General features: G+C 52.3%; 1 protein-coding gene across 10 annotated transcripts; it reads right to left on the reverse strand.

Annotated features, from left to right (window-relative positions):
* FHAD1 (forkhead associated phosphopeptide binding domain 1) lies at nt 1-24,443 on the reverse strand. 10 transcript variants are annotated; one of them, XM_085559052.1, is made up of 28 exons: nt 24,165-24,441; nt 23,813-23,944; nt 20,347-20,626; nt 19,285-19,376; nt 18,803-19,030; nt 18,331-18,454; nt 17,850-17,980; nt 17,053-17,115; nt 16,554-16,646; nt 15,433-15,540; nt 14,952-15,035; nt 14,072-14,224; nt 13,541-13,736; nt 13,144-13,214; nt 12,702-12,839; nt 11,793-11,900; nt 11,513-11,602; nt 11,124-11,337; nt 10,546-10,627; nt 8,165-8,280; nt 7,361-7,520; nt 6,952-7,039; nt 4,338-4,473; nt 3,327-3,454; nt 2,076-2,290; nt 1,483-1,648; nt 1,101-1,209; nt 1-729 (listed from the first exon to the last, which is right to left on the reverse strand). In XM_085559052.1, exons 1-28 carry the CDS (start codon nt 24,258-24,260, stop codon nt 707-709), a joined length of 3,624 nt encoding a protein of 1,207 aa, XP_085415178.1. In that variant the 5' UTR covers nt 24,261-24,441; the 3' UTR covers nt 1-706. The 10 variants fall into 10 exon arrangements, with proteins under 10 accessions (XP_085415178.1, XP_085415176.1, XP_085415175.1 ...); XM_085559050.1 differs by having other exon boundaries at nt 18,803-19,027; nt 23,735-23,944; XM_085559049.1 differs by having other exon boundaries at nt 23,735-23,944.
* Between the last annotated feature and the right edge of the window lie 156 nt (nt 24,444-24,599).

The following is a 24,599-nucleotide window of genomic DNA, read 5'->3' on the forward strand; positions in this document are numbered from 1 at the left end:
TCATGGAGCAGCCCAGCATCTCCATGCAGATACACCTGCAGAGGATGCCCACGGCAGCACCTTTAATGTACACAAGCATACAAAGTCATGTCTTGCCCCGGAGTAAACCCAGGCATACAGACAGGGAAGCATCCGGCTTCTCCCAGCACATGGAGCAGGAAAACCAGGCCACACCAATGCCCAGAGCCCCACTAGGGGCTGGCCACTGTGCACATGTGGGTGCTTCGCATGCCCAGAGAGGATGCAGCCCTGCATCAGCCTGCTGCAGCCCTCTGTGTTGCTTCCAGACCTTTTCTATCCTATTAAAAAATAAAGACCAAGAAACCCCAGTGGGGCTTTGCTCACATCCAAATTATCCTCAGCTGAAGAGGACTCGGCATGTGGACTGCTCCAAGTGGTGCTAAGACAGATTGGCTGCAGGGTGATGTGCTGGAGCTGCATACTGCCTGCAGGGACTCCCTCCCCAAAACACTGCTGCTTCCCAAAATCCAGGGTCTGCTCTCGCCCTTATTGAGGACAAAAATCAGTAAGTGAGCCTGTGCCATCACCCCTCCCCCGCCACCAGCACATTGCTCTCATCTCCCCAGCTCGTCCTCATGCTGCTGTAGTACTGCTGTGGCTGACAGAGGTCCTCTTCTTCCCTCTTCCTAGGTGGCAGGTCCAGCATTCCTGGGGTGTTCCAGGAACTCCAGAATTCCGTACTACATCATGCCTTATGCTCCAGTTTCCCTGTGACACGATGGAGGACATAGCAAGGGATATGTCGAGCCATGATTGCTCTCTGTGCGTGAGGCCACTTCAGCAAGGACAGGACACACCCCCCACAACTGACTTCACACACCCAGGGCTGTATTCACACACACAAATACACACACATGTGCACTGGATATATCCTCACCACCTTTTCCACTGCCATAAATTCCGCCACACTCTATGGAATATGGACTGTGGGAAAATAAGGTCCTACATTGTACAGTCACACCGGTGTGCCCAGGAGCTACGGTGTACAAACTGGAGCTCCCCAAAATGCACCCTCACCTCATGCCACCTGCACCCTCTCAGAGCCCACACTGATGACTGTTCCTACTGCAAACCAGCACCTAGTGAAGGTCCCCGTGGTGCTGCTCCTATGAGCTTCCTGATTTGACAGCATCTGCCATGCACTCCTTGGCCTTCGGCTGGCCTGAGCAGAATCTTTGTGGCTCCAGGCTGCAGAACAGAGACAACAGACACAGCGCTGACCACAACAGCTCAGCATGACCTGCTCTCCTCCCTTGTCCTCATACATGGTGCAAACCCATTGCTACAGGTGCTGCACCTCCTCCAACTTCATCAAGGGATGCTGCCACGATGCTGCAGCTGAGCGTTGGGGGCCTGGAACCTGCAGCCTCTTGGGATGGTCCGACTGACCACCCTGAGGGTGGTTCCCAACAGGTGGAGCTGGCTGTTGCACAGAGCAGGAGTCGGGTGTTCCCTTCTCACCTTGTGCCGTTTGGCCACTTGCTGCAGCCTCTTCTCCTGGTCCAGCTGGAGCTGTGTCCTCTCCAGAGCCTCTCTCAGCAGAGCCTTCTCTTCTGCCTCCCTGTGGGCTTCATCTTCCAGCCTGGACATCTCCTCCTGGCACCTTCGCAGGGAAGCTTGGCTCTGCCTGTGCACAACAGGAGGGGAGGATTCTGTCGGTCTTTTGCCCTTATCACCCCCTGACCCTCAGCTGTGCTCTCCCATGCCCTCCTTGGTCCTGCTGCCCCAGCTGCTGCTGTCCCAGGCTCCAGCCACCCAGGAACAAGGGAACTTGGCACGGCTTTCCTGGCTCTGACGCTGTGTGAGGCTGCAGAAGGTACCAGTGCAGAAAACCAGGAGGACCTTTCCCCACTCCTCGTGACGTTTGACTTTTGTACCGTGGCCATAGACACAGACTGGTCCCAGACACACACAGGACTCAGCAGTGTCATGTCACTTCTATTTTGCCCCAATCTATTTTAAAGCTATTTTGTATATTATATTAAAGCTATTTTGTCCCAATCTCCCTTGGCATCCAAGGACCAGGTCCTGTTCAGAGCCCTGGCTTTCCATACCTGAGCTGCTCCACAGTTCCCCCATAATCTTTCAGCACTTCTTTCCTTTCCAGGTGAACCTGGAGGTTCCTGGTATTTTTGTAAAACAGCTCCAGGGCTTTCTGTCTCTGCAGTTCCACTTCTGCCCTTCTCTCCTCAGGAAGGTGCAGAGGCTGCATTCCTGACAGCTCCTTCATCTCCACCAGGCTTCCCAGAGCACCGATTACATCAAGGTACTGTGGGAAGAAGAGGGAATGCATTATTTACCAGGTCTGCTGCATCCCATCACGCTGCTCAGCCATCTGCTTTCTGTCTGCTTTCCTGAGGACATGACAGTGTCCCAAGGAAAGTAGGTTTGCATCTCATTCCCAGCTGCACAGCTTACTGGGATTGGATTGCTTCCTTTTCTAAGATGATTGGTTTCCCTGCTGGGTGTTTCCCTGCATTTTCGGGGGGAAGAAACCTCGTTGCACAACCCACCAGCTGTGCTACCCATGGACCCCTTCCCTGGCAGCTCCCTCCATTGCTCCCCAGGCTCTCTGATTCACCATGGCGTGTTTTGGGGTCCCAGAATGTCCTGGCAGACACACAATGTGCTCTGGGCCATAGAATGATAGAATAGTTTAGATTGGAAGGGAAATTTAAAGGTCATCAAACCAATCCCCCCTGCCATGGACAGGGATGTCTTTAACTGGACCACAGTGTAGTTCATCTTCAACATTCCTGCAGCATGCTAATGCAGGATGAAACCTCTGAAATGTTTCCAAAAAACATCTAAACTCTAAGCACCCTGGGCATGTACACACACTCCACATGGTTTACCACATCTGTCCCTGATGTACCATCTTCTCACCCAAGTGTTGCCTCAGCCATTTCCAAGCTCACTGTGCTGGTGGTGATCCTGAACAAGCTCCCATTAGGAACATGGTCAGGAACCTGCACAGACAAGGAAAGATCCATGGAGCCCACTTTGGGCCTGGATTTTGGCCAAGTGGTTTGTGCCTCCCTTTCACCCCATGGGAAAACCAGCCCAGTCCTGCTGTGGTCCCAAGCCTCGCTCAGCCCATGGCACCCCTGGTGCTTCTCCTCCAGCACCAGGCAATGTGCTGGTCCTGGTGGAGCTGCCACTGCAGGAGCACTGCCTGCCTTCCATCAGGCTGCATCTCCTACCTGGACTTCTTACTGAGCATCTCTAAAACCTATTTCTCCCCTTCCCAGGGCGTACTTTCCAAGCAAAGTCACAGGCATTATAAACCATAAACTGCCCTCTACCTTGCCAGCCTTCAGTTTTTCTCCTGACACAGAAGCAGGTTCCAGCTCAAGACCTCTTTGTTGGACCATTTTCTCTGGGAAGTCTTTCATCTGGACCACCAGTGGCTCTGAATTGCTCTTCACATCACCTGGAGGCAAACAAGCAGATGCCAAATTGTTCCACTCTCCACACAGCTTTGAGGCTGCCCAGCTTTCCCAGACTCCCTGTGATGGTGGGTGTGGAATCCTCCCTCGTGGGTCCTCCTGATGGGAAGACCCCTAAAAGTTCTGTGCCAGGAATGAGAGACAGATGGGACTTTTGGTTTTTTGGTCTTCAGGTTATTATTTATTTTTTTCTTATCAGAAGTTCTGCACGCTGTCTACATCTCAGACTTAGTGTACAAGGAGAAAGCACAAAAAGTGTCAAGACACACAGATTCAAGGTCTTTTAAAGCTATTTTGTCCAATTAACTCTTAGAAAGTACTTTAAGTTCTGCCTTTCTTCTAATAACTAATTATTTGTCTGCCCATGCAATATCTGCATTGTGGTTCTTTCTAACCAATCACTTTGTGTTCTCAACACTGCAGAAAATGGAGTAGATGAAAAACAAGATCAGGCAATGCCCAAAATTCTCCATTTTGTCTCCTACCCACCTCCATACTAAAAACCCGAAAAAGTTTTTCACCCTGTGATGAACTGTACTACAATCTATTTCACACACTCGTAGATTCCAATTCGTCCCAAAGTCTTGGAAGCTTTCTCCATGGACGAAGGTTAAAAGCAGCATTCTCCTGGGGATAGGAGTTCTCAGGACAGGCAGAAAAATATTCTACGTGCCCTGGCTTCCAGCAGGTGGTCAGGCCCTGGCACAGGTTGCCCAGAGAAGCTGTGGCTGCTTCATGCCAGGATGGACAGGGCTTGGAGCAGCCTGGAGTAGTGTCAAGTGTCCCATGGCAGGGGGTGGAACAAGATGGTCCTTAAAGTCTCTTCCAACCCAACCCATTCCTTCGTTCTAGGAGAGCCCTGCTCACCTGAGCACTGTCTCTTCTCCAGCATCTTCACCCTCTCCCGGAGCTCGGCCAGACCTGCTTTTTGGCGCTGGATCGTGTCCTCGTGCCTGAGGCCTTGGCACTTCGCACCGAGCTCAGCCAAGCATGATGGGGGCTCCTGAAAGGAGACAGGTTCTTGCCCAGTCTGCATCTGGCACAGCACAAGCTCACTGTAAACACAGCCCTGCTGCAGACACGGGGCACTTGGCACAAGATCAAAGCCTGGGGAGCATCTCTGTGGATTTACAGGAGCATAAGAGACTTGACTGAGACCTCTTTCCTGCTCTCCTGTGCCATGGTCAGGACATGAACCTGTCGGAATTCAAAATGTCCCTCAGACATTTTTGGAGGTTCCAGGCCCAGGTCAGAAGCATTTGAGACCCTGGCAGGCAGCTGCAAACAGCTGTGATTTTGGGTTTGAGCCATGGAATGATTTACCAACCTTGCAGGAAAACAAGAATTCACAAAAGTTTAGATATTACAGTACAAGTAGTCACAAAGTAAAGGGAATTTTTGAGTGCTGTACAGGGGGGTTTTGGTTTTGTACATGGGGGTCAGAGGTTTTAAGATGGATTTGGGATTTGGGCCTGTCCTGTCCTCCCTCTTTCTCCTTCCTCACCTCCATGTTCTTGGTGATGTTGGCACTCACAGATTGGTTTAGAGTAGAAAAACACCATTTAATATAGGTAATAGGCATTGGGGAAAACTGTAAACATGTAACACGTAATGTCCCATATAAAAGATAGAAAAGCACCATTTAATATAGGTAATAGGCATTAGGGAAAACTGTGAACATGTAACACGTAATGTCCCATATAAAAGATAGAAAAGCACCATTTAATATAGGTAATAGGCATTAGGGAAAACTGTGAACATGTAACACGTAATGTACATATAAAAGATAGAAAAGCACCATTTAATATAGGTAATAGGCATTGGGGAAAACTGTAACCATGTAACATGTAATGTACCATATAAAAGACAGCAACAGCCCTGGGCGGGGAGAGAAGAAGCAGTCGGGGTCAGAGAGGATGTCAGGGTGTGTGTGTGCCTCTGCCTGAGCTGGGAGCAAACCACAGCAGCCCCAAAAGAAAATCTTTTAGATAACTTGCAATAAACTGCCTTGAGACCAAACAACAGAGACTGCTGAGCCTTTCTTTGGAAGCTCGGGTGGGAGGAGAGACTTTTCCACCACACGGAGCCACTCCTGACCTAGGGTGAGCTCTGGCATGAACCCTGCAAATGCTCAGGAGAGGCAGGAGAGGGTTGGTGCACAGCTCTCAACAGTCATGCTGGCGTTTTTCCCTTGTCCTTTGCACCACCAGAGAGCATTTGCCATCTACACGCAAACACGGGTGGACTTCAGAGGCTGCGTCCTTGCACAGACTTGGACATTTCTCTCTCCATGTGCACGGCCTCTCCCAGCCCCACCCAGATCCTCACATTATGACAAACATCCAAAAATCTGTAATGGGGCCATAGGGCTGATGATGGCTGCAGACCCCCAGCTCCGGGCTGGCTGCTGTCACCCCCATCTCTGCCCATCCCTCTCCCGAGTGGCACCCCCAGCACTGGGATCTTCCCCTGCCCATCACAGGACGTGGAGCAGGACGGGCAGTGCCTCGCCCGTCACCGGCTGGTGTGAGTCAGTGCCAGCCCCCGCAGCAGCCGGCCTCGCTGGCACGCTGCTGGCTGCCAGCATCGCTGCACAGAATGTACAATTCCCACAGCCCCTCCATCTGCTGCCGCCACCCCCTGCGAGTTCTTCCCTTTTCCAGCCTCGGGAAAATCCAGTAGGGATTTGGCACAGGAGAATTGTTACGTTGTGCTCATGGGCATTCTGTTCCCCCTTCCCCGGGACCCTGTGACTCTGATCAGAGAACCCTGGACCCTCTTTCCTGCCCCAACGGGGTTGGTGGAGAGCCAAGGAGCCCTCCCTGCCCAAAACCTGGATAAACCCCTGACATTTCCTGTTCGTGCTCTTTTTCCCCGCTCTCCCCATGGACACCACAGCATAAAGAGAGCTGAACCAACATATCTGGGGTAAGAGCCTCTTTTGGAAATGTTTGCCATCTCCTGATATTCCTCCCCTCGGATCTCTGGGCTAGCCTGATAATTTAGGGGGCTGAGAGGAGGGGAAACATCAGAGAATGAGGAGCGTTTCTTCCTGTCCTGTGCAAGAAGCTGCCCCTACTTCTGCACATACAAGCCGAGACCTGGTTCTGCATTACCTGCACAGCCAGCACACACAGCTTGGCAAGCTGGGAAAAGGAAGGAATGCTTGCATGTCGCTGTTCCCTCTAATTGGCAATTAATGCAGCCATTAGCACACACAACACTTGGTGGTTCCAAAGCGCTGTGCACACATCAGCTCATTAACCAGCTGCAGCCTGGTGGGGGTTGTGGGTTCCCCAGATCACAGGCAGCCCTGGCTTGGGAAGCGTTCCCGGCCATCCCATCCTTGGGCCAGCGTGGGGCAGCTCCAGGCTTGGCTCTCACCGTGATGCTGAGAAACACCACGTGCCATCGGTGCTCTTGGCAAACCCACACCTCGGTGACCTCCACGAGGACTTACCCTCTGGGAGGCTCCACTCACCTGCACTGGTGTCCTGGGAGCATCCCCTTTGTTCTCCTCTGTTTGTTGGGAAGCATCCCTCAGCACCTGGCAGCGCCTTTGGGCTTGGCTGAGTGGAGAGACAAGATGTTGTGGGACCCGTGATGGATGAGGGTGACCCAACCAGCTTGTGGAGAGCAGCACCCTGGGCAGCCACTGATGACTACCACGGTGTGGGTGGGAACACTCAGATGCAAGTGTCTGAGTTACACATCTACTGGCATGAGCTCCACTAAACCCCCATTTTGGTTCCTGTGCCGTGGATTCAGAGCTGAGCACCATCCTGATACTCTCACACGTGCCTTTTGCTCTGGGAGAACCCTAAACCCCATCAGCTGCTGGGGGCACGCAGAGTGGCATCCGTGAAGCCTTGGGTGATGTCAGGGTGTACCTTAATTCTTCAGCTGCTGCTTTCAGGGCCCGATCCTTCTCCTCCACAAGGCTGGACATCTCGGATAGCTTTTCTCTGAGCTGGTTCATTTCCCACTCCCGGTGTTTCAGCTGCCTCTGGCTGTGCTCCAGCTCCACCTTCTGCTCTTCACTCAGCTCCCCTAAGCACAGAACAGCCTGGTGGGACGCTGGCTGACTCATCACACGGTCCTGGGGGATCTGCAGCTGCTGCACCCTCATGAAAGCAGCAATGGGGCTTTTCCCTGAAGAGCCCTGCCCTTGGCAGCTGCCCTCAGATCCTGGGCCATGCCAACAGGACATCCTGGTTTACTAAATCCCAGTCTCTTTGGGGAGGTACAAGACAGGGAAATTCCTTACTGTGGCAATTTTCCTTCAGCTTGAAGGAGGACAGGTCACCAGCATTTTCTGACTTGCATTTTTTGACTGCACACATTCCTAATGGGCTCTGTCCTCATGTTCACAGCCCTGCCCATGGAGGAATTCCAGACAAGGCTTTCCCAGTCCACTGGCTTGGAACATCTTCAGCTCCAAGAAGCTCACCATTGTGGTTTTGAGCTCAGATTTGTCTACCCACTCTCCCCCTGGTTACTCTGCTTTCTCATTGTCACTTTTATGACTTAGCCAAGGATGGGGAGAAGTTCACCTTCCCAAAGGGAACAGACTGCCTGCTCTGCTCCCAGCAGGACAAGGCATTGCCTGGGAATGGTGACACCAATTTCTTGTGATCTGTGTGTGCTTGCAGGAGGATGGGGATGATGGCAGCCGCACAGTGCACGTCACCCACCTCTCATGTCTGACATCCTGGTTCTGGTTTCTGACAGCTCCCTGCTGAGCCTGCTGATGACTGCCTTCTTTTCCAGGAGTGTGCCCTGCACCCCTGCCAGCTCCTCCTGCAGTTTTCTGGGAAAGATCAGTGCAGATCTCTCAGCCATTGGGAAACCTCATGGCAGGGAGCACATGCATGCCTTCCTGTGCTGCATTCCTGGTTAATATTTTATTATTTAACTCTGGTTTTACCTGCCTTTTGGTCTCCTTGGGTCACCCTGTGGTGTGGGGTTGGCCACACCAGTTGCTTTTACCTGGAGCCATCCATAGGGGATGGCAGATTGTCATGTGCTATTTGGCATCACCTTGATGCTCTATGTCCTTAGGACCAGTTCAGCCTAGCAAAGGGACTCGAGTCCTATCTCAGACTAAAAAGATCTTGGAACAAGGTGGCATTGGACTTCCTTAGGTTTTCCCAAGTGGTCCTTGCCTGTTGTGGTCTGTTTTGCTTTGAATCCATGTTTGCCCCCTGTTCTCCTCCCTAATCCCCTCCCTTTCCCAGTTGCCAATTTTCCCAAGCCCTTCCCTAACCTCCTCCCTTTCAAGCTGTAAATCCTCCCTATCCCTGCCCCTTTCTCCAGAGAGTTCTGTGTTTGTCTTGTCGCCCTCAATACCCCATTTGTTCCTTTGTATTACCCCCCCCCCCATATTCCCTGATAGGCTCATAAGCTATTTGCCCACCTTATATTCCTCCTTACCATATCCTCACTGGTTCACTTTCCTACACCCCTACTCCTGAGCTGCTGCATAAAAACTTCTGTTCACCCCCCCAGTCTTGTTGGGAGCCCAGGAATAAACTCATCTTGTCCCACCCCAAGCCCCGTGCCATCCCTGTCTGTCCCTGCCGATAACTGGGATTGCAGAGCTCGCAGGGAATGGTCACGGCCCTGATGCAGCCGCCCCACATGGCGCACGCTGCTCCAAGTGGGAGCAGAGGATGGTTCCCTCCTTCGTCTTTTAAAATAAACGGGACAATCTGTGGGGGCGCCCGCCTCACTGAAGGAGAAGGGAAAAGAACATCTATGACGAAGAACATCAGCAAGCTCTGCCTTGGACTCCAAGAGGAGCCAAGCAGAAGATTTGAGGCTCCAGGACTCTCTCATCCTCGCTGGTGCTCTCTACCCCAGGCTACCAGGTGCCCCGAGAGGGTGGATTTATCCCAGGACAAGGACAGATGTTGAATGGCTCACATCGGGCTGAGCCAAGGCCCTGAACAGGAGCCGAGGTAACATCAGGATCCCTGAAGGGCAACACCGGGACCAGCGCACCAGGGACCGACAGTGGCCGCGCCCAAGACTCGGGGGACACTGTTGGTCCCTGGAAGTGACAAGCTGAGGAAGATAAAGCCCCCAGTTTATTGTGATTCCACCACAGAAGTTGGCTCCTGAACCAGCTATGGAGAACCACTCCGGGGCCGGCGCCTCCTGACAAGAAGCTGATCCGAGGGGATCACCACCGGCACTCCCTTGGATCCCCAGGGCAAATGGCCAGAAACGCCTCCACCCACGCTCTGGGGGTAAGTGAGCTGAAGCAGGGATTTTCCTGGATGGTGGGTTTAGTCTCCACAAGCTGGTGGCTAAACTTGCAGAGACTACAGGGAACCCTCCTGATCCAAGGGGATCTTCACCATCACTCCCTTGGATCCTCACTCTTCCCCAAAAGGTTGGGGCATCCCCTGAGGGTACCCTCCACTTATCAGGAGGGTGCTTTTCTATTCTCTCTCTTACCCAAAGCTGGGCTCTACCCCAAAGGCTGGGGTATCCCATTAGTGTTGAGAGAGTACAAAATACAAGAATAGGGCAGAAATTTTCCATCAAATGACAGCACGTTGATAAGAATAGGGGAGAATCTAATGTTATGCAAGAAGCCCCTGACATCCATGCACCTTGTTGAAGTCTAGCCTCGTCAGGCTTCTCCCCTGTAAGTTCCCCTGTGGCTTCTGTGAAGCTCCCTGTACCCTCTGTCCCTTGGACTTCCCAAAACCCTATCCTACCCTCCCTTGGGGATGGCATTGGCCAAGCACCCCTGTGTATGATTTCCCACCCCGTTTTCCCTGGTAGGCTCATGAGCCATTTGCCCCCCTTATACTCCTCCCCTACCATATCCTCACTGGTTCACTTTCCTACACCCCTACTCCTGAGCTGCTGCATAAAAACTTCTGTTCACCCCCCCCCAGCCCCCAGTCTGTCTGGGAGCCCAGGAATAAATAAATCCATCCTGTCCCACCCCAAGCCCTGTGCCACCGCTGTGTGTCCCTGCAATAACGGGACTGCAGAGCTGGCAGGGAGCGGTTGCAGCCCTGCCCCAGCCTCTCTGACCACCACAGCAAGTGCTGCTCACCTCACACAAACATGAGACCCCACGGCAGGACAAATCTTCAGCCAAATTCCCGATGTTGAGCTGTGGGCGTCACACTGAAGTCCTACAGGACACCAGAAACAAAGGTCAGTTATTTCTTTGTAACACTTACATGCTTGTTGCTTCTGCTACACAGATGTTTTCCTTCATGTGGCAGATCTGAGGGCTGAGGACTGTCTCTCTGGGAAACCCATGCCCCTCAGAGCCCAGTTTCAAGGCCAACCAGACAATTCTCGACATCCAGCCTTGCTTGGGATTGCTTCTATCTGGGAGCAGCCCAAAGCACACCAGTCTTGTCATTTTAGAGGGCAAAGAGCCCTTCTCCAGTGGCAAAGCCCTGACAAAACCACCAAACAATGAAAAAATGTTCTCCAAAACTAACAGACAATGAAACGGCTTCTGCAGGACCTCACAGAGCTCGTCTTGCAGGTGGAATAACCCTCATTCAACATCTTCCCAATGTTTTCTGTAGCAGCAAATTCACTGTTCCATCTCCACACAAATTTCATGTTAAGCCAGCCGGTCCTGGTACAGGCATACCCCATACAACCCTTACCTACCTTCCATTTTTTCCACAAGTGCTGCCTTTTCCTCCTCCAGCACCTTCTGCTGCTGAGTGGCCTCTAGCAGCCTGTCCTCTAAAGCCAAGATGGTCAGGGAATGCTGCTTGCTTTGCTCCCTATATCCTGCTATGTCTTCTTGCAGTTTCAGCCTCTGTAACTCCTTTTCCTCCTGGGCAGCCCTGAGCTGTTGGTTCTGCTGCTGTAACACTGCCTGGGAAACAAGACATGGGAGTAGGGTTGGAAGCATTGGGGGTTTCTTTTGGGATCACCATCAGCATCATCTCTCCTGGACAGTGGTCACAAGAATGGAGGGAAGGATTGCAGGGATGGGGGAAGCCTTCTTCTCCAGCCCTGCATCCTCCACCTGCACAGGTCAGTGCAAGTACCTTCTGTGCAGTGATTTCCTCCAGCTCGTGCAAAGCCTCTCTCAGTTTTCCCTCTGTCAGTTCCTGCTCCTCTGCCTTCTTTGCTGCTGCCTACCAGAGGAAATTAGCAGTAATTAGGTCAGCCAGGAATCCACCTTTCTGTCTGCAGAGCTGCTCTCTGTGTATTTGGGGGGGCGGGGAAACCCCTTCGTCCACTGCTTTGAGCCCTGGAGCACCACACTAGACTTCCCCTTTTCTTCATTCCAAGAGTGAGCTGTTCTGCTGCACCTCCCACGCTCACCTCAGCCATGCTTCTTAGGTGCCTTTCCAACTCTTGGATCTTCTTCTGTTCTTCCTCCACAGCCTTCTTGCATTTGTCCTTCTCCTCAGTGACGGCGCTTTCCAGAATCTGTGAATCAACAGACCAGAGGCACTTCAGGAAAAAAAGACCTCAGCTCCAAGGAGGAAAGCAGCAGGGAGGGTCATTGCTCCAGAGCAGGGGCAGGTGATGGGAGAAAAGCTTGGCAGGACACGAGGTAACTCAGTGAAAGAGAGGATGGGAGCACCTGGGGAAGCACAGCTGAGAGACTGGGTAGGAGCTGCTTGGCTGCTCCTTGCCTGAACTCTTACAAAACTGAACACCAGGAAACCACCATTGCCAAGGTGCCAGACACAAAAGCAGACTGGAAAGTGTCCTACAAGGCCCCCATGATCACAGCACACGCATGGCAAAACACCCACCCACACCCTGGCTGACACTGCTTCCCACGCCAGAGCCACTGGTGCCATGGCCTGGGCTTCCCTGGGGATGAGGGGGGACTGTGCCCCCCTGCTCCACAGGGATATTCCTCTCCAGCCCAAAAGGAGCCCACGGGACCCCAGCATGGGGAGGGAGGGAGAGGAGGCTTGAGAGGAAGCAATGCAATGTTTCTCCAAGCTCATGGATGATGATGCTCCTTGCTTTCCCCTTTCTCCCAGAGACTGACTGGCAGCTGTGCATCCTGATGTTACCTGCAGGTGCTTCCCAGTTCCACCATGGATATTTTTGGGAGTTTACATTACCTGGATCCATATGAGAGGATATCCAGTCCCTTGGCACTGCATTCAGTTTGGAGCTAGAGGTTCCTCCTCTCATTATGCAACACTCTTATAGACATCCATGTTTCCTGCATAACATTCCTTTCCTGGAGTACCAGCCATGTCACTGTACCTGTTTGCTCTCCTTGTCCTTTTCCAGGATAATGTGCTGGATTTTTATCTGTAAGTCTTGCTCATGTTTTGCTTCTAGCTCCTTTGTGTGCTCCTGCAGCAGCTCTGCCTGCAGCTCCTGGAGCTTCTCTAATTGCTCCTACAGGGAGACATGGAGGTATTAAAGAAAGTGTGTCAGCAGCAGGGCAAGAAATTAACCTCCCATGTACATTCACTCACAAAAAATTCACAAAAGAGACCTCTCCATCCTTGCTGCATTAGGAATATGGACACACTGGCAGTGGGCTCTGTCTCCCTTACCTTACATTTCCTGTAGACTCGGGGATCTCAGCTACTGCACATCCCCAGTCCAGGTGCCACACTGGCTTGCTTGGGACTGCCATCATATTTACCATGGAAAGAGTCCAAGTCCACCTAGTTTATGTGCATAAATATTTCTGTACCTGCAACATCTGATTCCTCTGTGCCATCTCCTGACTCTTTTCCAACAAGCTCCCGAGAGCAGCCAACAGCCCTGCAAAAGTCAATGGAGCCTCACTGTGTGGGGTGCTCACACACCATATTATGCATGTCCAGGAATATTTCTTAATGAACAGGATGGTCAGGCATTGGAATAGGCCACCCTCCCTGGAGGTGTTCAAAAAAGTGTGAGGCTGTGGCACCTGGGAACAGTGCTGGCTTAATGGTTGTACTTGGTGACCTTGGAGGTATTTTCCAGCCTTAAAATTTCCATGATTCTGTGATTTTCTCCCCAAGAAGTAGCTCATGCTGGGCTTTCTCCTCTACATCTGGCTTGCCAAGACATCCCACACTCCCAGGGGTGCCCAGCAGGACACAGACCTTTGCTAGAGGTGTGCAGGTCCATCCCTGCGCTGTCCAGGAGCTGCTCTGCACCCTCCAGCCAGGACAGGGGACCATGTGCCATGTCCACCACTGCTGTCCTGATGGCTGAGACAGAGGGATCCAGGCACAGCACCTCCAGCTGCCCCAGCTCCCCTCGCAGGCTGGCACTGCTGCAGGGCCTCTTCAGGCAAGCCTGAAACACATGGAACCCGTGGGGAACAAGCCAGTCTCCACTGTCAGTGGCCTTCAGGGACTGGCAAATGACACAACATTTCTGAACGTCTCAGGACAGGCTGGAAGGGGCTTGGAGCAACCTTGTCCACTGGAAGGTGCCTCTGCCCTTGGCAGGGGGTGGAACAGGATGGGCTTTATGGAGAATCTGTGACAAACTCCTGGGAACATGAATGCTTAGGGATGATGCTTTGTTTCAGGGTTGTACCTTTTGTCTGACCTTTCCTCAGGCCAACAAAACACCCTGTGCCACTATCTCCCAGCTGCCATTTGGTTCTCAGTATTGCAAGGGCTGACCTGGAGCTGCTGCAGGGAGCTCTTGAACACCTTGATGCTTGCAGACACCTCTGTCTCCTTTGCCAGCCTGCAGCTTAATTCCTTCTGCAGGCTCTTCTCTCTTTCATGGCTTTGCTGGTTCTCATTAGAGAGCTGCCTGACCTTCTCTATCACCTGGAAAAGTGGGTGAAGAAAGAAGAGGATAAGGCTCATTCTGTTTTCCAGCTGCAGGGCCAGGGATTGAGAGAACAACTGAGACTTGCTGCAAACTGGCAGCCACGTCAGAGTCCAGGGCTTGGCCCTGCTGCAGACCACAGCCTCCCTCCAAGCTTTGGGAGACAAAGGGACTGTGTCCCCTCCACGTCATGGAGTGTGGCAGCAGCTCTCTGGCCACAGAGAGAAACACAGCTTCCCCAGGCATCGTTCTGGGAAAGGCAGTGAGAAGATCAGAGAAGAGAATGAGAAACAATTCTTCTCTTTTCTTGTTGCACCTGGTATTGTGAACATGTGCAATGTGTTATGGAGACTTGTTTCGCAAATAGTGGTTTCTTAATTAGCCAGTGGTGATGGCATTTGAATTAAAAGACCATTCAATTCTACCTGTAGCAAACCAGGGTATCAAAAGAGCAATGGGTTGCTTAATAAAGATTATTGATCAGCCTTCTGTGAATTCATGGAGTCTAAGCCAATTACTACCCAGCCAGGGGCCAGTTTGCTGTAACAATGGAGCAGAGCCATTCACCTGGGACAGCCACAGCACAGATCCTCCTCTGGAGAAGCCTGGGTGCTGCAGCCCTACTGCACATGGAGCAGGCACCACGGCCATTCTGCAGCAGCTGCTGCGAGCCACTCGGGGCTTTGCAGGCTCTGGACATCTCCATGAGCTGGTGTCTAAACTCACCTGCTGCTCTGTTACAGCTTTCCCTGTGCTGCCAGCTGCTGATGGACAACAGACTTGCATCACTTGGGTCTTGAAGGACTCCAGCTGCAGCAGGGATCAACACATGGAAACAAGCACCATCAGTCATTGACAGCTGCTCTGCTGATCACTGATGGTCCTTAGCTAGCATGGTGTTATCTGCAAAGGGCGTCCCTGCCCAGAGCAACATTACCCAGGCACCGAGGAAGGTTGGTGTGGCTCCCAGACAGCAGAACTAAGATTAGAGATTCCTTTTCTGTATGCTATTAAACTGCTATGTTGTCCATGCTTCCCACACAAATTCTTTGGATAAACATTTTATACTTCACCCAATGACAAGGTAAGTCCTGTACCAGGGTTTGGAGCTCAGGACTCTCAGTTTTTGTTCCCACAGTACATCTTCCCCACGGGAAGCTGCATTCCTGTGCTGCCCACGGCCCCATGGTGATGTTCCAATCCCTACCTGCTCCCCAGCTCGCTGCACATCAGATTGCAGCAGGCGCTCCCTGCGCCCCATCTCCTGCAGCTGCTCTGCCTGCTGGCACCAGGCTGCCTTCAGCTCCTCCTCTGCCTGCAACGACAGCTTTGGCATCTCAGAGTGACATCCAAAACCATGCAGTGGCCATTTCAACTGTCCCCATCAGACAAGTCCAAATGTGCCTTTGGAATTGTGGGAATCCAGAGCTTCCCTCTGGCTGCCCTGGCAGGTCTGGGACCCTGGCAGGGGTCAGGAACCCCCTGGACAGAGCCCCCAGAGACACTGGCTGTGATCTCTGGCCATGGAAAAGAGTTTTCAATCTCACAGGATGAATTACAAGCTCTAAGTGTTTGATATAAGCAATAATTAAGTGTGGCACGGGTGCAAAAGTAAAATTTAGGATTCTAGGTGAGGGGTCCAAAGTGGACAAGATGGAGGAAATTGGGTGTGTCTTGTCCTTTTTCTCCTTCTTCATGCCCTCCATGTTTCACTGTGGTGTTGGCATTTTTCTGTTGGTTCAGGCTGGGGACACACTGTCCAACGTAGGTGACAGATATTGGCACGTTCTTGTAAATCCAGCCCAGGGAGTTTCTGGTATTGAATGTTTGTCACATCCCACTGAGGGCAGAGCCCCACACGCTGCCCTGCAGGACAGAGCTGGGCAGGGCAGCAGAACATGTGAGAGATAAACAGAATAAACCACCTTGGAACCAGTACAGACCAATTATGGCTTCTGCTTTGGCAGCAGGGCTGACAGACAGAGACTTTTTACAACCTCGGGATCATCAACACCTCCAATTCTGACATGCAGTACCATGGGACAGACAGCAATCCCATTGCAGGGCCTGGAGTTGCAGCATCGACCCTTCATGGCACATTTTATCTGGGTTTTATCCCTGGGATATTGTCCATCCTTGACTTCCTCGTCCAACACCCACATGGGGCACTGCCACCTGTTTCTCTTCCTCCATCAGGGTCCATGGCAGAGCTCAGGATGGTTGGATGCCCTGCCACCCAGCCTGTGCTCCCAGGGATTGCTGGTCTGTGTCCCACCCCTCTGGGTTGATGGGACCTGCCCTCTGTGTGTCCCCTGCACCCACCAGTACCTTGACTTTCTCAGCCAGTTGTCTTTGGACACTCTCATGCTTCCGGATCTCCCCCTGCAGCCCCTCCAGGTCCCGCTCCAGCTCCTCGAGGCGCTGCAAGAGCCCGGGGAGGGTGGGGGTCTCACCAGGGCAGCTGGGCATTGCCCCTCTGGATGATCTCCAGTGAGCAGCAAGATTTTCTTCCCATCTAACTCACTTTGTTTATCCTGTAATTCTCTTCTAACCTGCATTTGCTGTGGTTATATCAGGTTACAAGTGGAATTCAATCTGATTTCTGATCACATTCTCCCCAGGACCCCTCTCCCCTGCCCTCCCCTTCACACTGTAAACCAGCATTGCAGATCCAACAGAGTTTACACTTCCCCAGGCCTTATGCCCATTATGTGCCTTTGAGGAGAGGAGCCGAGTTCCAAACAACTCCCTTAATTATCAAGTTAATTATTCCCTCTTTTAATGCATTCCTGCAGCCACTGCTTACCTAAAATGTCTTTTGACTCACATTTCTGCAGGAGATGAGTTCTTGCTCTCTGAGTTCATGCTTTGTTTCTTTAATTCTTGAGCTCTAGAAGGAATGGCAACCAAGGAAAATACCCATCAGGGCAGAGAGAGCATTGCTCCTGCTGTGAAGGGACACTGGTTCAGGCAGCCCGGGGCAGTGGTTGAGTTGCCATCCCTCTAAGGATTTAAAAGCCACTTGGGGACATGGTTCAGTGGTGGCCGTGGTGGTGCTGGGGTAATGGCTGGGCTCGGTGGTCTTACAGGTCATTTCCAGCCTCAGCAATTCTGGGACTCCCCATCAATCCTTGTGATCTCCTGGCCCACCACAGCCAGCACAGCCTCTGCCCTGATCATGCTCCCAGTGCAGCTCGGCCAGTGGAGGAGGAGCTGCACATGCAGAGGAACAACCTGCTGCACAAGGCACTTGCTTTAAGGACAAATCCAGGCTGGGCCGCAGGGAGCCCCAGGGCACAGAGCAGGGTTTCCATGGCTCCTTGGGAGGACCTGGCAGGAATGGTTTGTGTGTACAAACAGCTACTGTGCTCACAGGAGTCCAGGGCACGCAGTACCTGATGCAGAGCAAGGAGGGAGATCCAGCTGGGGAAGGAGACACTGATCTGTGGGCACCATGGCACACCCTGACATGGCATGGGACCATCACCACTATATCCCAGTGACACAACTGCTACCGTCCTCACCAGAGAGAAGCATGACCCTTCTCACCTGCTTTCCCACCTTAATCCCCCTGTCAAGCTGGGGGGGTCATAAATTACTGAGCCCCTAATTAGTGCTACCAACCTTGGCTGAAACCACAGCCAGCTGATTGTCCTTCTCTCGATTTTCCTTATTCAGTTTTTCAGTCTCTTGCTGGAGCTGCTGGATTTTCTGCTCCTTTTGCAGGAGTTCTCTTCGCATGTTGCTCACCAGACCTGAGGAAAACATCTCTGGTCAGAGGTCACCCAACTGTGATGGGATATTGAGAAAAAATTCCTCCCTGTGAGGGTGGGGAGGTTCTGGCACAGTGTGCCAGAGGAGTTGTGGCTGCCCCTGGGTCCCTGGCAGTGTCCAAGGCCAGGCTGGACAGGGCTTGGAGCAGCCTGGGACAGGGGAAGGTGTCCCTGTCTGTGGCAGGGGTGGAATGAGGTAGTCTTTAGGGTCCCTTCCCACAAGACATTAGGAATAATTTGTTGCCTGTACAGTTTGGCCAATACTTGCTTCCTATCCAGAGCCAGTCCCAAACTGCCTCATGCCCTGACCCAAAGCTCCAGGGACACAATACCTGCAGTCAAAGCCTGGTCCCTCTTCAACTTCTCACTTTCTCTCCGCAGCCTCCCGATCTCCAGGTCTCTTTCATGGAGGGAAAGGCTGCAAACTTGGTTTGAGCCTTTCTTCAGGTCACTGATCTGCAAAACACAGATTTACCTGTGCTGCTCACCAGAACGTTCACTGAGTGCTACAGCCCCTTCAGAGGGTCATCTGGCACTTGTGGTTTGGTTGGACTGCTCTTCAGCATCTTCAAATGCCATCCTGAATGTGCTCTGGCTGTTCCTGCTGAAATCCTAATGCCAGGGGAGGGAGGGAGCGAGGAAGGAGGGAAGGAAGGAAGGAAGGAAGGATGGATGGATCTGTCCCTCATTTCCCTTGATTTCAGACACACAAACGTTCCTGCCCAAACCTGGGAGTTGCCTCACAAACACACTGGTACCTGAGAAGTGTTTTGCCCTCTCGGTGCCTATGGAAGCCTCCAGTACCTGTTCCCTCAGGGCTTTGATCTCCTCTGTTTGGGCTCCCAGCTCTTGGTTGAAGGTGAGCAGCTTCTGGGTCAGCTCAGCCTCGTTCCTCACTGCTGCCTGGGCCAGTTTCTTGGCCATGGCTGCGATCTCCTCCTGTAGGTCTCTTATCAGCACATCCTTCCCCTTTAACTCTGTTTCCAATCCAGAAAGGTGACCCGTTTCCTTCTCCAGGAATTTCTCACCCTGCTGGCAGATTCAGGTTCCACTGGTCACTCTGCAGCCACAGAAACTGCAGACCCCCTGCCCAGGGGTACCACCCCATGGCCATCAGCAGGAGACCATGGCTGTCCCTGCTTCCCACATCCTCCATCCTCCACTGTCCCCATCCCCTGCTTTGGTGGCAGCCCCCACGCCCTGCTGGGACACAGACATTGGGCAGGATTCAGCTGCTGAGCCAAGGACCAGGACAGGGTCCTCCCTGCCTCCCTCCTCAGCATTACCTTCTCCCGCAGGAGGAGATGCACCTCGTGAGCCCCCAGCGAAGGGGCTCTCCCCACACTGCTTGCACCATCACCTGAGAAGCTGGCTGAGACTGGAAGAAAGCAAATTATCAGCAATGCTCCCTGCAGCACCCTTTTCCCTTGTCCCAAAACTACTCCAAGGTATGGCCGCTATTCAGGGCATGGGCTCACTTCACAAACAGCAGAGAAACAGCAAAAAAAGACTCTTAAGAGTGCTAACACTCTGCACAGAAGAGTGAGTTAATTAACCTCTGTGAACCAAAACAGCCTAACAGCAGCAGGGACACAGCAGAGAGAGGCTGCCCTTATTTTCCAGCACTGGCCAGCCCCCCAGAAAGCTGTGCTTTTTGTCTTCTCACGTGGGAATAGCTCTGCTTGCTGCCCTTAGGGCCTGGCAATCCTTTGGGCAGTTCCCAAAAAGAGGAGTTTGTGCTACCCTGGGGGTGTGTGTCCCCCCTTCAGCCTCGTTGCAGTTTTCCCGTTCAGCACTGGGACTCCACTCTGCACGTTGGCACGCCACTGCTGACTTGGTGTTGCTTATGACAGCTCAAAAATCCCAAGCCCACAGCAGGAAAAGCACAACACAGCACCAGGCCACAACATCCATGGCAAATGTCTCATTCTCCAGCCCAAACCCTCACCTCTGCACTGGTCTATCACATTATTTCCAGAGGTGTATTGCATACAGATCTATTTTAACGTGCCTTCACTCAAGGCAGCAACTCCAAAGGAGATAAAAACACCAAACAGGAGTCAGGAACAGGCACAGGAGCCAGTGGTGCAGATAAAGTCATGGCCCTTCTGGGTCCCACACCAGGAAAAACAAGAGGAAATGTCCCTCTGCAAGGACAACAGCATTCCCCCTGGGACGTCACAGCTCATTTCTTCCCTGACCCAAACGCCACCCAGGACCACACATGGATTTTGATCAGCTCCAGGGGCCAAAGACTCACACCCAGTTGCTCAATGCTTGTCACTTTTCTGCTCCAATCAAGGGGCTCTATGAGGACACAAGTGGCTGGTTTTGGCATCATGGAGTACCTGGCCTCAGCACAGGGGTCCTGCTGGAGGTGTCCAGAGAGGTGGCACTGGCCGTGCTTCCATCCCGGGCACTCGCAGGTCGCCTTGGCAGCACCAGTTGGGGCACACAGCTGGGGGCTCTGGGGGTCCCAGTGCCCAGGGAGCCGGGGGGAAGCTGCCCCTGCTGCCCCTGCAGCGAGGGCAGGCACAGGGGAGATGCAGGAGTCCAGGGTTTGGGTTCTGCAGCCACCTGCAGCTGCCCACTCCACCCCATGTGACGCTTCAGCGGGGGACAGGACATCTACAGTGGGAAAACACCAAGTTATCTGCAAGATTTTAGGAAATAATTTAGCCCTGGATTCACGTGCCCCATGCTGTGGAAAACCCAGGCACAGATCTCAGCTGATGCACAATTTTAGTTTTCTCCCATTTCCATTACACAAGGATCAGATTTTAATCAGGGCATCCAGACCTTTGCTGAAACAGAAGGAAATGATTGGGGTTTTCTGATTTTTGAGCTTTTCCTCCTCTATCTGACTGCCCTAATTCTGCACATCATTTGCACAATCCAGCAGCACTCCTTTCACAGCTCTCCTGGCTCACACATGGTCCTGTCCCATTTGTTTCTCCCATTCTCCCAGACAAACCAAAGCCTCTCATTGTGTTCCCATCAGCTGGGCCTGTCACACTGGGAATTAGGACACTGTGTGCTGCTCTCCTGATGAGCAGAGCTCATCACTGGGGACCAGCCACCCCCCAGGTCTCAGTGACAAGGGCTGCATTAAACATCTGCCAGCAGGGCTGGCCCTGGCTGTGGGTCCTGTTAACAGAGCCCAGACCCCAGTGCAGGCTCCCTGCACCTCCAGCACCTTCCCTTCTCCCAGGGCACATCCCAGCCCTGCTGCTTTTGCTCATGCTGCTGCCACTGGCACAGAAACCTGACAGAATCCCTGTCTGGGCACAGCAGGGTCTGATTCCCAGTTGGGTGTGCTCCTCTGCACAGCACCTAATTAATTAATTAAATTAAGTAATTTAATTAAACCCTCCCCTGGTCAGACACCTCACAGCTGAGGCTATTCCCTCCTTGCAGGCAGCAGGGCCAGGCTTCAAAGCTGCCCCTCCAAAGGAGGGTCCCAGGGCACCCCGTGGACAGGCTCTGCATCTGTGCAGACCCGATCCTGTGCTCACCTGCCCCTGGGAATCCAACTGCTCACTGCTCCAGCACCATCTAGCTTTACCTAGGCAGCATCTTGGATTCTCCAAGAGCCAAAATGATACAACTATCACTGGGGTTTATCAGTTCCTCTATGTTTTATTTGACACCTAGCTTCTCTCTTCTTAAGTGGCTTGGGAGAAAACATAAAATGTAAATAGAGGGAAAGGACATTTCCCAGGTTTTCCTTTGCTAATGCATCTCTGTCCCATGCTTTTCCATTTTCCTACCAAACTGCCTGAGTTTCTTCAGCAGAGGGAGCTTTTCATTTCCTCTTCCCCCATGACAGGAAAAATGCGTGCTAATGTCTTTACAAATAATTTGATGTGTGAAGGTATGGGTGTTAAAGTCTTTGAAATGGGTCTTAATGTCTCTACTGACTTTGGGCAGCAGTTTGCTGCAGAGCCCAGACAGCTCGGCTCCTGAGATAGGGAGCACAAGCTGAACTTCTGAACTTTGGTGTAAAACTGTGACTTCAAGCTGGGGTGTGTGGTAGGAGGTTCGGGAAGGCTGCACCTTCCCAGCACCTCAGCCAGTGGGGAAAGAAGGACAACATGTGGCTGGGAGTTTGGGATAGAAGGAGGCTGCGCCCTCCGAAACCCTGAGAGAGAGAAAACCCCAGGGGCATGTGCCCTGTTGGAACTCAAAATGTCCCTCAGACATTTCTGGAGGTTCCAGACCCAGGTCAGAAGCATTTGAGACCCTGGCAGGCAGCTGGGAACAGCTGTGATTTTGGGTTTGAACCATGGAATGAGTTACCAACTTTAAAGGTGGAACAAGGAGTAACAAAAGTTTAGATATTATAATAGAAGTAGTTACAAAGTAGAGGGGAGAACTTTTTAGTATTGTACAGGGGGGTTTTAACACCTGTACAGGGGGGTTTCTGTTTTGTACATGGGGGTCAGAGGTTTTAAGAAGAAGGGATTTTGGCCGGTCCTGTTCCTCCTCTTTCTCCTTCCTTACCTCCATGTTCTTGGTGATGTTGGCACTCACAGATTGGTTTAGAGTAGAAAAGCACCATTTAATATAGGTAATAGGCATTGGGGAAAACTGTAACCATGTAACACATAATGTACATATAAAAGATAGAAAAGCACCATTTAATATAGGTAATAGGCATTGGGGAAAACTGTAACCATGTAACACGTAATGTCCCATATAAAAGATAGAAAAGCACCATTTAATATAGGTAATAGGCATTGGGGAAACTGTAACCATGTAACACGTAATGTACCATATAAAAGACAGCAGCAGCCCTGGGTGGGAGAGAAGAAGCAGTCGGGGTCAGAGAGGATGTCAGGGTGTGTGTGTGCCTCTGCCTGAGCTGGGAGCAAACCACAGCAGCCCCAGAAGAAAATCTTTTAGATAACTTGCAATAAACTGCCTTGAGACCCAACAACAGAGACTGCTGAGCCTTTCTTTGGAAGCAGGGTTGGAGGAGAGACTTTTCCACCACACAGAACCCCTGAACCAGGCCGGGGTTCTGACAGTGCCCCAGTGGATTCTCTCCCTTTATTGGGAGGATAATTCATCTGGGAGATAAATTGAGGACATTGAGATGCTTGAGCGTGTCCAGAGGAGGGCAATGAGGCTGGTGAGGGGCTTGGAACACAAGCACTGTGAGGAACGTTTGAGCGAGTTGGGGTTGTTTAGCCTGGAGAAGAGGAGGCTTAGAAGGTGACCTTATTGCTCTCTACAGCTTCCTGAAGGGAGGTTGTAGACAGGTGAGGGTCGATCTCTTCCACCAGGCAGCAATTGGCAGAACAAGAGGACACAGTCTCAAGCTACGTCAGGGAAGGTTTAGGTTGGATATTAGGAAAAAAATTTTCACTGAAAGAATAATAAAATACTGGAATTGTCTTCCTAGGGAGGTGGTGGAATCACCATCTCTGGATATGTTTAAAAAAAGACTGGACTTGGCACCTGATGCTATAGTCTAGTTGTGGTGTTAGGGCATAGGTTGGACCTGATTATCTTAGAGGTCTCTTCCAACCTCATTATTCTGTGATTCTGCGAAATTGGGAGAATTATTTATCTGAATGAAGATGAAGGATTCCTCTGTCTCCTTTTTGGACACAAACCTCTGGCATTTGTGGATTTCTCTGGACATCCCCACCCACCCTTGCCCAGGCATCCTTCCATGGGCCATAGCATCCACCCTTCCTTGGGCACCTCTCCCCGGCCTCCCCACCCCACCTGGGCAGCCCCATCCACCACCAGCTGGAAGGTCGCTCCCTTTGTGGTGCCGAAGCTCAGGATGTCCCCCGGCCTCACCCTGACGGCCGCGTTTTGGACCTGGCAGCTGTTGACAAAGGTGCCGTGGGGGGAGTTGAAGTCCTGAAGGATGAAGCTGTTGTCTGAGGCGGAGAATTCCAGGGCTGCATGACGATCTGCTACCCCTGCAGCCTGGGAGCAGGCAAGGGACAGGCAGGGAACGCTGCTGGAGGTGGCTCCAGCTTCGTCCCTGCTCTGCCAAGCCCCTTTTCTGGCCGTCAATCCCAGCATAAACTGGTACCTCCACGCTCTGCACGGAGGATTCCAGCACATCCCTTTCCCTTCCCCTTCCCCTTCCCCTTTCCCTTCCCTTCCCTTCCCATTTTGGGACGCTCGGCTGCCTCGGCCTCACCTGCAGGACGATGTCGGCCCCTCTGTGGCTCCCGATGGTCGTGGTGGAGGATTTCAGCTGGAAACACCACTCCGGGCTCTTTAGGAAAGCTGGCATTGTTAGCAAGGCTTGCAGCAAACACACGAGTCCTCAGTCAGCAATTTCCCCCCCACGAGTGGCTCTGCCAGCTCAAAGCCCAACCACTGCACAAAGCGATCCCCAGAGCGGCCGTGGCCCAGCTGCCCGTGTGGCTGCAGTAGCCTTGGAAACCTCGGCCACGCCGGGCCTGCTGCTGCCTGCCTGGTGAGCTTTTCCTCTTCCATTTGTTTTGTTTTATTTTTTTTCTTCCCTTCTTTTTCCAAGCAACTGTCCCAGCAACACAACACAGCTCTGTGCCGGCGTGGCCACAGCGATCCCATCAGCTGGGGACACACGTGGGAATGTGCATCCCAAACC

The sequence above is a fragment of the Lonchura striata genome, chromosome 21, assembly GCF_050655825.1.
Source record: "Lonchura striata isolate lonStrDom1 chromosome 21, ASM5065582v1, whole genome shotgun sequence".
NCBI classification, from domain to species: domain Eukaryota; kingdom Metazoa; phylum Chordata; class Aves; order Passeriformes; family Estrildidae; genus Lonchura; species Lonchura striata.

Excerpts from the sequence above, each read along its gene's own strand:
- FHAD1 (XM_085559049.1), bottom strand. The coding sequence starts at position 24,260 with ATGCCAGCTTTCCTAAAGAGCCCGGAGTGGTGTTTCCAGCTGAAATCC. Across the intron at positions 18,455-18,802 it reads TCAAAGCCCTGAGGGAACAG|ATCAGTGACCTGAAGAAAGG; the intron begins GTACTGGAGGCT and ends TGTGTTTTGCAG. Across the intron at positions 7,040-7,360 it reads GCAGCAGCTGAAGAATTAAG|CCAAGCCCAAAGGCGCTGCC; the intron begins GTACACCCTGAC and ends CTCTCCACTCAG.